The sequence below is a fragment of the Myxocyprinus asiaticus genome, chromosome 23 (genome assembly GCF_019703515.2).
Source record: "Myxocyprinus asiaticus isolate MX2 ecotype Aquarium Trade chromosome 23, UBuf_Myxa_2, whole genome shotgun sequence".
Lineage (NCBI taxonomy): Eukaryota > Metazoa > Chordata > Actinopteri > Cypriniformes > Catostomidae > Myxocyprinus > Myxocyprinus asiaticus.
In genome coordinates, this window is record NC_059366.1 from 2213564 (window position 1) to 2228378 (window position 14815).

General features: G+C 40.5%; 1 protein-coding gene across 4 annotated transcripts in view; it reads left to right on the top strand.

Annotated features, from left to right (window-relative positions):
• The window catches only part of tp53bp2a (tumor protein p53 binding protein, 2a), a 120445-nt gene that overhangs the window by 50453 nt on the left and 55177 nt on the right, over window positions 1–14815 (top strand). For 2 of the 4 annotated variants that reach the window (XM_051650873.1, XM_051650874.1), the window contains exons 4-5: window positions 7901–7968; window positions 8190–8297. In XM_051650873.1, the coding sequence (XP_051506833.1) occupies window positions 7901–7968; window positions 8190–8297 (176 nt within the window). The remainder of the gene's footprint in view (window positions 1–7900; window positions 7969–8189; window positions 8298–14815) is intronic. The other 2 variants (XM_051650875.1, XM_051650877.1) reach the window with 1 other exon arrangement.

The following is a 14815-nucleotide window of genomic DNA, read 5'->3' on the forward strand; positions in this document are numbered from 1 at the left end:
GGTGGTGCTGGACTCGTTGCTGCCTATCCGTACTGCCTGAGGTCTCCCAGTCAGGAAGTCCAGAATCTAGTTACGGGGGGGTCACGTGATGCCATGCGAGGAGCAGACGTTTGAGTGACTAGCTCTGCGCACTTTGCTAGTTTTTAAAGTATTTTCATGTTATAATCCAGTGAGATTCGTTACACCCTGTTACATATTTATTCTTTGAGGTAAACATGGCAAAGAAGTCAAAATCCTCAGACTCTGGAGACATTAAAAGACACTTACATGTTCAAGCTGAGGCCTCTGAAGGGACTGCGAGCCGGACTCGATTTAGACGGCACGTCGGGAGATGAAATCCAGCATCAACTGTCCAACATCTTGGTGATGCTGACGAATGTTGTTGCTGACTTGGAGGATCTCGCTGTAATATGTCGATCGATTACAGCGATGACAACAATATTCTCTGAATTGGTCAAAAGAGTGACAGAAGTTGAAAAACAAATCGATTATCTGGAATCTTCGGAAAGGGAATTATCCGCTAATCCACTTGTCCAAAACAGAATTGAAACATATTTTGTAAAAACTTGAATATTTCGAAAATATAATCCGAAGGAATAACGTACGAATTGTTGGAATTCCTGAGCTTGAAGAGGGCAGAGATATGGTGAAATTCCTTGATGAGCTCTTCCCAAGTCTGCTCGTCATAACAGGCCATAAACTGGAAATCGAGCGAGCTCACAGAGTCTCGGCTCGGAGATCTGCTGAGGGAGACAGGCCCCGAACAATCCTGGCCAAATTTCTGAGATCATCCGATAAAGGCGAGGAGCAAAGGAAAGCTTTCTTGGAAGAACCACAATATTTTCTTGTTCCCGGACTTTGCGAATTCGACAAGAGAGAAACGTGATCGATTCAAGGAATGTAAGAAACTCTTGCATCAACGGAAGATCTTTTTCGCTTTTGCACTGATGTGTCCAGCCAAGCTGAGAATAGACACCAAGGATGGCCACAAAGTATTTTTATGCTCCAAAAAGGCACTGGCCTTGGGTGAGTAAACCATTGTGCGTTTCTTATGTGAGTGGACTGACTCGCTGTTCAGTGTCTCGACTGTCCGAGGAAGCTGGGCGCCATTTTTATTTCTTTTTGTGTTGGCTCCGCCTAGCGGCTGTAGTTTGTTTTGTGGCATGACACTCCAAGAAACTTTTGCATTGACGGAAGAACGCTTTTACACTGAAGTTCCCAGCTTGATTGAGAATGGACACTATGGATGACCACAAAATATCTACATGGTCATATAAAGGACGTCTTTTATAAAGTTGTCAGTCTGAGTAAGTCATGATGTATTTTTTTATGCGGCCTCCGAGTGAATTTGACTCTTGATCATCCGAGGAACCAGGGACACACAATATTTTTTTTTTATTATATCAATATGTCAATTGTTAATATGAGTGGATTGTCTCTCTCCACATGGATTGGGGCACCCCATAAAAAGAAGGAAGGTTATTTCTTTTCTTAAGCATAAGAAATATGATATAATGTTTCTTCAAGAAACGCATCTTTCCCAACAGGAAGCTGAAAAAATTGGGAAGATATGGGGTGGGCATGTTTTCTTTAGTGCTGGCTTAAGTAAGAGCAGGGGGGTCATTATATTGATAAGTAAACATCTACAATTCAAATTTCTCAAACAGATTAAAGATAAATTAGGAAGAGTCATTATTGTTTTAACAGAAATTCAGGGGCAAAGGTTGATTTTGGCTAATATTTACGCACCTAATGCACCCTGATGATCAGGGCTCTTTTGTAGGTCTTGAACGGATGTTGCAAGCTGCTGGTTTACACCAAACACAAGTGTGTAAACCCCCTAGAGCAACATTGACACTTCACAGGATGTGTAAAAATCTTGGTCTTACGGATATTTGGAGACTTTTGAACCCATCTGGTAGGGACTATACATTTTTTTTCATCAGTCCATAAGATTTATTCTAGAATTTATTTTTTTTATATCCAAATCCCTCATTTCATCTGTTGTTGATTGCTCAATTGGAAATATCTTAGTCTCAGATCATGCCCTGGTGAGTTTAGAGATGTTGCCATATACAGAGAAAAAGAAATTATATAGTTGGCGCCTTAGTGTCCCTTTTGCAAAATCCTGATTTCCAACAAATGTTAAAGACTGAAATCGATTTTTATATGGAGACCAACTGGTCCTCAGTATCCTCTGTGGGCATGGCTTGGGAGGCACTTAAAGCAGTTCTTAGGGGTCGGATCATACAGTATGCCTCATTTATCAAAAAATCTAAAGTACAAGAACTCGTGGAGTTGGAAGAGAATATTAAAAGTGCAGAGGAAGACTTTAATTGGATGGATTAAGTTACTTTATAGACACTTTATAGATGGTAGTGGCAGTACAAACAAATGGATTAATTTCAGATTACATTACTCTGGACAGGGGCACCTGGCAGGGTTGCCCTCTTTCCTCATTATTGTTCTGTCTTGTCCTGGAACCATTAGCAGCCACGATAAGAAGGGAAGATAATTTTCCAGGGGTGATGGTGGGAGGTATGGCACATAAGCTTTTGCTTTATGCAGATGATATTTTATTATTAGTCTCCAACCCCACTAGGTCTATGCCCTGCCTCCACAGAATTATTAATTCCTTTTCTAAGTTGTCAGGATACAGAGTCATTTGGTCTAAATCCGAAGCTTTGGCTCTGACAGCGTACTGCCCAGTAACGGCTTTTCAGCCGGGTGCTATCCAGTGGCCCAAACAGGGCATTAAATATTTGGCCATTTTATTTCCAGCAAATTTGTGTGATTTAGTTAGTTAATTTTGACCCCTTAATAAAAAGGTTTACGAGCGATGTGGGCAGGTGGGATTCATTAAATTATCTATGATTGGGAAGGTTAATTTTATTAAAATGAATTGTATTTCAACTTCCTGCTACAATCTCTCCCTGTAGATGTCCCCCTCTCTTATTTCAAACAATTTGATAGCATAGCGAAGTCCTTCATTTGGAATGGTAAGTGTCCCAGATTACATTTCAATAAGTTACATAGGCCGGTTGACAAAGGTGGGCGAGCCCTACCCAAGATTTAGTTTTATTATTATGCAGTCGGTCTCAGACATTTGGCTCATTGGTTGCTTCCACCTGAGAGAGCCCCTCCATGGTTTGGTATTGATCAGGAAGTTCTTGCCCCTATTTTGCCATTGCAAAGCCTTTCTATTAAACTAACCGGAGAAGTTAAGTCACACCCCGTTATCTTGCATTTGCATGCGGTATGGACAAAAGAGAAAATGTCTTTTTCTCCACATGTGGCAAAACCTCTAAACTCACCAGGGCTTGATCTGAGACTAAGATGTTTCCAATTGAGCAATCCACAACAGATGAAATGAGGGACTTAGATATAATAAAAAAAACTATTCTAGAATAAATCTTATGGACTGATGAAAAGAATGTATAGTCCCTACCAGTTGGGTTCAAAAGTCGCCAAATATCTGCAAGACCAAGATTTTTACACATCCTTGACACACTTTTGCTTCACTGTGATCAAGGACTGAGTCCATCAAAACAGTAAAGTCTCCTCCCAATATTATATCATTAGGGGTGCCAGCGGCTTGCAACATCCCTTTAAGATCTATAAAAAAAGCCCTGATCATCAGCGTTGGATGCGTAAATATTAACCAAAATCAACCTTAGCCCCTGAATTTCTGCTAAAACAATAATGACTTTTCCAAATTTATCTTTAATCTGTTTGAGACATTTGAAATGTAGATGTTTACTTATCAATGTAATAACTCCCCTGCTCTTACTTGAGCCAGCACTAAAGAAAAAATGTCCACCTCATATCTTCCCAAATTTTTCAGTTTCCTGTGACGCAAGATGAGTTTCTTGAAGAAACATTATTTCATACTTCTTACGCATAAGAAAATAAATAACCTTCCTTCTTTTTATGGGGTGCCCCAACCCATTCACATTCCACGTGGAGAAGGATAACTCACTCATATTAACTTTTGACATTTTGATATAATAGAAAAAATAGATTTTGTGTCAAAAATAAAATTATAAAGACCACATTCCAACATTAGTGCAACAATCAAACCCCGAACTTCCCCCCGAACCAAACAAACAGAAAAAAGAAAAACATGCACTTTAACCCCGTGCACAACAGCGCCAATTGGCGTCCATCCCTCTAATCTCAAACAGTCCATGAACGCCTGCGAGAGCCCCCGCGACAACTTTGCCATCGGATTGCTCAAGTCCGGTGCTTCTATATAAATTTTGTGAACAGAAAAATTTATAGATTAACAGTTATAGATTAACAGAAAATAATCTATAAAACAAACTCCAGCCAATAGGAGGCATGAGCATGTAGATTAATCCACATAACTGTCCCAAAGGTGTGTTCCTTCCCAAAACAAGCTCCAGCCACTAGTGGAACCAGCACCAAAAAAATAAAAGCCTTTTAGTTTCCTCGAGCAGTCAAATGAATGTTCAGTGAGCCAGCTCATTCAGCTGTTACATGAGTGCAACAATGACCTAATCACTCCAATGTCCTGCAAGAAATATTCCACAAAACAATCTCCAGCCAATAGGAGGCATAAGCACAAAGAATGTGCAGATTCATCCACAAGCTGTCCCGAAGGAGTGTTATTCCACAAAACAAACTCCAGCCGCTAGGTGGAACCAGCACAAAAAGAAACAAAAAAGGCGCTCAGATTCCTCGGACAGTCAAGTGAATATTCAGTGAGTCAGGCCCACTCGGCTGCAATGTGAGTATCACACAATGACTTAATCACTCCAGTGACTTTATGAAGGACATTGCTTGCTGTGGGCATGTAAATATTTTGCGGCCATCCTTGGTATCTATTCTCAATTGTCCGGGAACATCAGTGCAAAAGTGACCTTCCGTTGATTTAAGAGTTTCTTGCATTCCTTGAATCGATCATGTTTCTCTCTTGTCGAATTCGCAAAGTCTGGGAACAAGAAAATGCTATGGTTCTTCCAAGAAAGCCTTCCTTTACTCCTCACCTCCCGTAACACGAGACCTTTATCGGATGATCTCAGAAATTTGGCAAGAATTGATCGGGGCCTGCCTCCCTCCACAGATCTCCGAGCCGGAAGTCTGTGAGCTCGCTCGATTTCCAGCTTATGGCCTGTTATGTCGAGCAGACTCTGGAAGAGCCCATCTAGGAATTTAACCATATCTCGGCCTTCTTTGTCCTCAGGAATTCCAACAATTTGGACATTGTTTCGCCGGTTACGTTTCTCCAAGTCTTCCAACTTTTCCCAGATGCTCTCCAATACTGCATTGGTCGCTATTGGGTTAGCAGCTAATTCCCTCAATCAATCCGTTTCTCAACATCCGCCACTCTTGTAACCATCTCAGTGAATTTCGTCTCCATGGCAGTGATCGATCAACATCCTCAAAGTCAGCAACGACCTTCATCAGTTGTTGATTCGGCATTGCCGACACGTTCATCAGTTGATGCCGAATTTTCTTCACTTCAATGTCCAAATTGACTACCAGGCTTTCGGCCTGCTGCTCAGGTGCTTCAGCTTGAGCACATAAGTGTCTTTTAATTTCTTCAGAGCCCGAGAATTTAGAATTCTTTGACATATTGTCTTCTTAGAACAGCTAAGAATCAGGGTGTATCAAATCTCACTGGTTTATGATACAAAAAATATTAAAACTAGCAAAGTGCGCAGAGCTCACCGTTCACACGTCCAAACCTTGCATGGCACCACGCGATTCCAGTGGAGTAGTTCTTAATAGGCTACACATTTTTTATAATTATTTTCTGTCCATTTTATATTGTAATAAAATGTGTAGTTATAGAAAAAAAAATTCGGTGCATCCCTAATTATAGCTAAGTTAAAATAATTTTAGTTTTGGTTTTTGGCCCAGTGTGTCAAGAATTTTGGTGCATCACTAGAAAAATACAAATTACTTTGGATGTTTAAACCGTGATCACATTTCTTAATACTTCACACATAATCATTTTAATCAAAACCATTCTCATTGTTGCTCTGAACTTTTAGATTTTAAATTTGGGCTGTGAATTGATCAGAAATTAACTAATTAATTGCACGGTTTTCTGTGATTAACTGTGTTTAAATTATGGTACATGATACATTACAACAAACATTAAAAAATCATCATAAATGGGGGCCTGGGTAGCTCAGTGAGTATTGACGCTGACTACCACCCTTGGAGCCGCGAGTTCTAATCCAGGGTGTGCTGAGTGACTCCAGCCAGGTCTCCTAAATAACCAAATTGGCCCGGTTGCTTGGGAGGGTAGAGTCACATGGGGTAATCTCCTTGTGCTCACGATTAAACAGTTCTCGCTCTCAATGAGCGTGTAGTAAGTTGTGCGTGGATTGTGGAGAGTAGCATGAGCCTCCACATGCTGTGAGTCTCCACGGTGTCATGCACAGCGATAAGCCACGTGGTAAGATGCACGGATTGACCGTTTCAGAACTGAGACTTGTGAGTAACCGCGCCACCACGAGGACCTAGTAAGTAGTGGGAATTGGACATTTATTTTAATAAAATAAAATAAATAAAAATCATCATAAATATATTTACTTAATACTTTGTCTCAAAGAACTTGCAAGAAATTGGTCAGTCATAATTTATTTTAATTATGTAAAAAAAAAAAAAAATTCTCTGTGGATAGTTAATTAGAAAAAATTTCCAGGTATTAATCTTCAATACAAGTGTGTATATATGTGTATGTATATATATATATATATATATATATATATATATATATATATATATTATATATGTATACACATGCAGGGGCACAACTACACATTTCCGAGCGGGTATGCAAAAAAAATGTTGTGCCCCATGTAATTGTCAAGCGAGGGGGGGAGGGTCCATTATAGGCGAGGAGGCCGATTGCACCACCTTTAGTGAGCCGCTGGTGTCCCCCTTTAAATGGCGCCCTTATGCATTGCATACCTTGCATATATGGTTTTTGCGCCTCTGTATACATGCCATAACATCAATGGACAAGTTGCAATTACAATTTGTGCAAAATATTCTGGTGTTTTCCAGTGGACTTTTTTAAATAATAGAATCAAATTCAATTCAGAAAATTGGCAATGCATTTTTAGACACTATACATACAGATATAAAATATTTTGAATGCTGAAGTTTAATTTTGAAGTTTAAAATCTCAAAACTATTATTTTCTCTGGTTGCCGTTCAGTCTCTTCATGGATAACTGGCTGCAGCTTACTGAACGTCTAGGTCCTTCACGCACACACGCTGGGTCTCACTCAGGCGGTTCCACTTTTGAAACTGGTTTAGATGATAGTAAGTGAGAGTTTTCGGGTGATGCAAAGCTTGCCCGTATCTCTCGCACACCTGGTTAACCTCTTGCGGGTGAAATCTTCATTCTCAGTACAGTAAATCTGCTCCTGTGTTTATTATGCCGTGGACAACATGCGTTGCGCATAATGAATAAGTGTTTACTGCTCCGCACAATCAGTTTCTGTACTAGGATGTGCAGTTGAGTCAAGCGTGTACCTCCTGAAAATTGATTTGTCAATTTTAGCCACAGAAAGTGGGGAAAAACTTTAGTGAAGTTTCGCCCATTGTTCAAATGTGCCTGGATTTGTTCCTGGCAGGCAGCAGATGCCTTAACCCCACCCCCACCCTAACCGGAGCCTATAAGGAACAACTCGACACCTTTCTCCTATCGAGTGAAGTTTCAGAAAGGAAAAAAGAAACGAACACTTTGTTAATTGTGTAAATTTTTTCAACTCGTTAAAAAATATTAATTGCAGAAATTAACGCGTTAAATTCAGTTTTCATTTTTTCCCTGAATGTGTTTTCCTGATCAAGTTGGCAGCTTTTAAGCTAGCTCAGAAGTTAAGTTTCCTGCAGAGTATGTTTGACTGTGTTTCAGACTCCAGGAGTTCAAATCAGAAGAGGAATGATGTGAAGAGACCCACAGACAGACGGACAGAGAATGGGGTGCGTTTAGCTGCCTTTACTTATCTGAATTTCCTTTTCTCTTTGCAATCTAATGCAAGCATTGTGAGAAACTCTCTTATTTACACACATTACACTCTGCTCTGAGATGAAACCTTGACAGGAATGCCATGTAGTCAAACAGGAAATGGATGAGGATTTATTTACAAGAGATAAAACTTCATATTCTAAAAGAGTGTTAACGTTGTTGTAATATTTTGCAGGTGAACAGCATGTGGATGAGCATGACTTTAGTAGAGTTGCAGGAGATGGCCACTAGACAACAACAGCAGATTGATGCCCAGCAACAGCTCCTGGCCTCTAAGGTACAGGTGAAAACATTAAGCTGTGAAATGATGAGACTGTTTAAATGTCAATTAGAGATAGAATACTGGTGGAGGAGAAAAGATGCCAATTATTTTAACACAATGGTTGTGTATTCATTGCAATGCGCATTAAATCTCTTAAACTCTTACCCTTAACAATATTAATCGGCCGGCAGACTGTGGCTATCCACTATGCTATAACAATCGTGAAGCCGCATTCCTGATTTGTGTCACAGCATGAATGCCAGCGTCAAGCGCAGCTTTGAACTTCACATTTCCTGTTCTGCTTTTAGCACTGGCACTGCCCACATAATGATACTTCATCCAAATTGTCTGGTAATCATTTGCTGATTCTTTGAAAGGTGAGCGGCAATGGTTTCCAAGTTAAAATTATTACTTTGAGCAGACAGACTCTCCACGGGAGAACTCGAACAAGCTAGCCGGCCACAGAGGTCCCTCATCAGTGCAATGTATCGTGTGTGTCCATGTTATGGTGATAGTTAAGACTCTAACTGCTTTTGTGGTAATTAAATTGCACCCTACAGAGACTTAAAGTACTTCATTTCTGTCACAAGTCCCATATGGGTTTGTTTTGTACAACAAACAGCGTTAAGAGGTCCTTTCCTCATCACTTGATCACTGACATAGAATCACTGTTGTGTTTGTTTGTGGTATGCGCATCAGTGTAATGACCTCAGACACATCGCAAAGATTCCACCCTACTCCAACCAGAGTTTGGAACTCATACGGAGCTGAGTAAAATGTCTGAATTTAAAATCTAATTGGTAAATGTGTTAATCGCGTTAAAGACAAAGTAATGTGCGTTAACGCATTTATTTTGACATCTCTAAAATATATATATATATATATACTAACACTGAATTAAAATGAACAAACCAGAAATAATACTAGCCACATAATGTAGAAAGGATTGGCACTCATAGGAACATGTAATATTTATTTATTGTTCATTACCCATCGTTACGGACGTGGCATCTTTCCGTTACGGATGTGACAACACCGAATGCTGCATCTACATGACTATGGGAAAAATGTAAGACCATCTATCCGCGTATCTTATCACGTGGCTTGTTGAGCAAGTTACTATGGAGACTTAGCTTGTGTGGAGGCTTCACGCTTTTCTCCGCGGCATCCACGCACAACTCACCACGCACCCCACCGAGATCGAGAACCACATTATTGCGACCACGAGGAGGTTAACCCAACATGACTCTACCCACCCTAGCAACCGGGCCAATTGGTTGCTTAGGAAGCCTGACTGGAGTCACTCAGCACACCCTGGATTAGAATTTGCGACTCCAGGTGTGGTAGTCAGCGTCTTTACTTGCTGAGCTACCCAGGCCCCCCACATGTACATTTCGGAGAAAAAATTAACAGGGAACTCTATTGGGTCTTTAAACTATAAGATCTGAGACATCGGGTTAAGGCTGTATAATAATGTTAAATTAAAACTGAAAACGCTATATGGTGTTTACGATTATTGTCGAAGTGAAAACGGCACAAATTGTTTTGAATTTAAGCCAAGCACATGTGGCGTGCGCTCATGTGTAACCCATCATTGAAGGCTTTTGTTTTAAGAGCTGCGTGTACTGTATATAATACTGAATTTGGAGAATGTGATATTCATGCTATTCTGTCGTGTGCTTGTGACAAAAGGTATGTATATAGCAGGCTAATGCTTGCTTTGTTCTAAACAGTTACATGATTGTTAAATGTTACAGAACAAATTGCGAGTGCGTCAAAATGATCACATGGTCTATGTTTTTGTGTCAGAAATATCACGCTATTATATTTAATCTAGTCTATCTCAGTTTAAGTCTCAATCATGTGTCAAAAAGATTGCATTAGCCTACTATGCCTTTGTGTCAAAATTATTCCAATCATGTTAAGTCTAATGATGCCTCGCAATGCAAGATGTCACTTTTGGCACTTTGGATTCTAAGAAGAGGAATAAAGACGCAGCAACATGATCTGAAATAACATCAAGATGTCAACAACAAGGTCAGCATATATATAATATTTCATATTAAGTATTCATATTCATTTCAAATGTATAATTTACTTGTTAAACCTGAACATGCTTTAGAAATAATTTTAGCAATGACAATTTAAAGTAATAGTTGACAAAAGCAACCTTATTCACACACTTGAACTGTGAACAGCTTTAAATTTAATATTAAACATTCCCAAGACTTTGTAGTGATGAACCTATTAAAGCTATGATATTACCTATTAAAGTGCAGAAACGCTGAAGTATTTTTATTAATGTAAATCAGAGATAGTGAATACAACAACGGAAATAAATATCAATTAACCTAAACTAATATGTACAAATGTGAGTGACTAATATTTTATTCAGGATTCCTTCAACGTCTTTTTTCATCTCTAATCTTTTTCTTTCTACTCTGCTAGAACTGTCTCTGCAAAGTGATACCTTCCCCTATTGTCGACTTGTGGATTCAAAGTCTAGTGTCACCCAAGCTTTGTCCTCCACCATCCAACGTCAATCCAACGTAATAATTTCTTCTCGAGAAAAGTACTTCAATTGCTTCATGGTCTTGGTTATGTACAAGCCAACAAACTGGCGGATGGATTTTTTTGCCTTTAACCACATCAAGACACAATCTCCAGTTTTTATTTTCTTTACAGCAGTTAACTGGGACTCAGGGGACTGGTGTTCAGCGGCATCAGTAGATGTGACCTCTGAGAGCAAAAATGTGTGGACACCTGACTGTTCTGCCTCTGTGTAGGTTTTGCAAGAAATTTTTCCCAAGGAGACTGGCTCAATGTGATGGATGGACTGAGTACCCGGAACAGCTGTGGTATTGGCCCACCTGTCTTCCAGCTTATGCTGCTCTGTGAAATCTCTGATGTCCATGGATGTGATCAGTTTTATTTCAATGTTTGGGCAACTTCTGGACAGTGATGCAGCATCTGTAACAAGGATTGCCTGTCTGCTGAGAACATACTGCCCATTTTAATGTTGCCCCCACACCATCTACAGCTCCTTTGCCATGGCTTGTGGCAGAGAAATGCCACTCTACACTTACATTTGAGAACAACTCCTAGAAATTGGTTGACAAGAAACATTAGATGAACTTGTTTTTAAATTGAGAAGCAGCAGCATCACTGAATATGTGAAGCTGTCTCATCTCAGGATGTTTCTCTTGAACATGTTCTGTGATCTTGATGAGGAATTTTGCCACAGACCTATTGTCATGTTCCAAGCTGTCACTCACAATGGCATATGACTCTGGATCTCCATCAGACCAAAGAACTGATGTAATATTGTGATCTGTTTCTTATGCCAGTGTGCAGATTGGATTTGATATTGGTAGGCAGCTGTGTAGTTTTCTGCAGTCAACTTGCAGCACCACAGTTTCATTGTTTGACTTAGATAGGGATCTTGTTGTCTTTTGATGAAACAGTGCTGCAAAAACTTAGAAGAGGCTGCCTTGAGAAAAAATGAAAAATATCACCCTGTGTGCCATTCTTTTGTACCTTACATAGCAGCCCTCCTGTTGCTTCGCATGTACAGTGCATCAGGAAAGTATTCACAGTGCTTCACTTTTTCCACATTTTGTTATGTTACAGCCTTATTCCAAAATGGATTAAATTCATTATTTTCCTCAAAATTCTACAAACAATACCCCATAATGACAATGTGAAAGAAGTTTGTTTGAAATCTTTGCAAATTTATTAAAAATAAAAAATGAGAAAAAAAATCACATGTACATAAGTGTTCACAGCCTTTGTCATGACACTCAAAATTGAGCTCAGGTGCATCCTGTTTCCACTGATCATCCTTGAGATGTTTCTACAACTTGATTGGAGTCCACCTGTGGTAAATTCAGTTGATTGGACATGATTTGGAAAGGCACACACCTGTCTATATAAGGTCCCACAGTTAACAGTGCATGTCAGAGCACAAACCAAGCCATGAAGTCCAAAGAATTGTCTGGAGACCTCTGAGACAGGATTGTATTGAGGCACAGATCTGGGGAAGAGTACAGAAACATTTCTGCAGCATTGAAGGTCCCAATGAACACAGTGACCTCCATCATCCATAAATGGAAGAAGTCTGGAACCACCAGGACTCTTCCTAGAGCTGGCCGCCCGGCCAAACTGAGCAATCGGGGGAGAAGGGCCTTAGTCAGGGAGGTGGTCACTCTGACAGAGCTCCAGCGTTTCTCTGTGGAGAGAGGAGAACCTTCCAGAAGAACAACCATTTCTGCAGCACTCCACCAATCAGGCCTGTATGGTAGAGTGGCCAGACGGAAGCCACTCCTCAGTAAAAGGCACATGACAGCCCACCTGGTGTTTGCCAAAAGGCACCTGAAGGACTCGCAGACCATGAGAAAAAAAATTCTCTGGTCTGATGAAACAAAGATTGAACTCTTTGGCCTGAATGGCAAGTGTCATGTCTGGAGGAAACCAGGCACCGCTCATCACCTGGCCAATACCATCCCTACAGTGAAGCATGGTGGTGGCAGCATCATGCTGTGGGGATGTTTTTCAGTGGCAGGAACTGGGAGACTAGTCAGGATCAAGGGAAAGATGAATGCAGCAATATACAGAGACATCCTTGATGAAAACCTGCTCCAGGGCGCTCTGGACCTCAGACTGGGGTGAAGGTTCATCTTCCAACAGGACAACAACCCTAAGCACACAGCCAAGATAACAAAGGAGTGGCTACGGGACAACTCTGTGAATGTCCTTGAGTGGCCCTGCCAGAGCCCAGACTTGAACCCGATTGAACATCTCTGGAGAGATCTGAAAATGGCTGTGCACCGACTCTCCCCATCTAACCTGATGGAGCTTGAGAGGTCCTGCAAAGAAGAATGGGAGAAACTGCCCAAAAATAGGTGTGCCAAGCTTGTAGCATCATACTCAAAAAGACTTGAGGCTGTAATTGGTGCCAAAGGTGCTTCAAAACAAAGTATTGAGCAAAGGCTGTGAATACCTATGTACATGTGATTTTTTTTTCTTTCGATTTTTTTTTTTTTTTTTTTTTTTCTTTTTATAAATTTGCAAAGATTTCAAACAAACTTCTTTCACGTTGTCATTATGGGGTATTGTTTGTAGAATTTTGAGGAAAATAATGAATTAAATCCATTTTGGAATAAGGCTGTAACATAACAAAATGTGGAAAAAGTGAAGCGCTGTGAATACTTTCCGGATGCACTGTACATAATATTAAAAAAAGACAAAATATACAATGTAAATTTGACATATAAGGTAAAAAGAATAATGTTGAATAATAAAAAAGTTGCACATAAAGGAAAAAGAAAATATATTTAAAAAGAAGAGTGAGTTCCATGTGACGCTATGCGAGGAGCAGACATGTAAACGGCGAGCTCTGCACACTTTGCTAGTTTTTAATTACTTTTATGTCATAAACCATTGAGATTCAATACACCCTGCTAAATAACTGTTCTATGAAGTCAACATGGCAAAGAATTCAAAATCCTCGAGCTCTGGAGATATTAAAAGACGTGCTCAAGCTGATACCTCTGACAGGGCCACAGATCAGGGACTCGGTTTGGACGGTGCGGTGGGAGAAATTCAACGGCAACTGGAAGCATGTCTGTGATGCTGACGAAAGTTGTTGCTGACTTAGAGGATCTTGCTGTAATATGTCGATCGATTACTGCGATGGAAACTCAATTCTCTGAGTTGGTTACAAATATCGGGTACGTCGAGAGGTGGATCAATTATCTGGAGTCATCAGAGAGGGAATTAGCTGCTAACCCACTAACGACCAAGATAGACTTGGAACACGTTTGGGAAAAACTGGAAGATTTGGAGAATTGTAGCCGGTGAAACAACATCTGAATTGTTGGGATTCCTGAGCATGAAGAAGGTCGCGATATGGTGAAATTCCCAGACAAGCTCTTCCCGAGTCTGCTCGACATAACAGGCCACAAGCTGGAAATCGAGCGAGCTCACAGAGTTCCGGATTGCAGATCAGCTGAGGGAGACAGGCCCAGATCAATTCTGGCCAAATTTCTGAGATCATCTGATAAAGATCTTGTGTTGCACAAGGTGAGGAGCAAAGGAAAGCTTTCTTGGAAGAATTACAGCATTTTCTTGTTCCCAGACTTTGAGAATTCGACGAGAGAAACGCGATCGATTCAAGGAATGCAAGAAACTCTTACATCAATGGAAGATCGCTTTTGCACTGATGATTCTGGCCAAACTGAGAATAGATACTAAGGATGGCCGCAAAATATTTACATGCCCTCAGCAAGCATTGTCTTTCATAGAGACAATGGGGTGAGTAATCCATTTGGTGATTTTCATGTGGCCCCCGAGTGAGCTCGTCTCACTGAGCATACACTTGACCGTCCGAGGAAACTGGGCGCCTGTTTTGTTTCTTTTTGTGCTGGTTCCGCCTGGTGGCTGGAGTTTGTTTTGTGGAATAACACTCCTTCGGGACAGTTGTGGATGAGTCTGCCCGTTCTTTGTGCTTGTGCCTTCTGTTGGCAGGAGTTTGTTTTGTG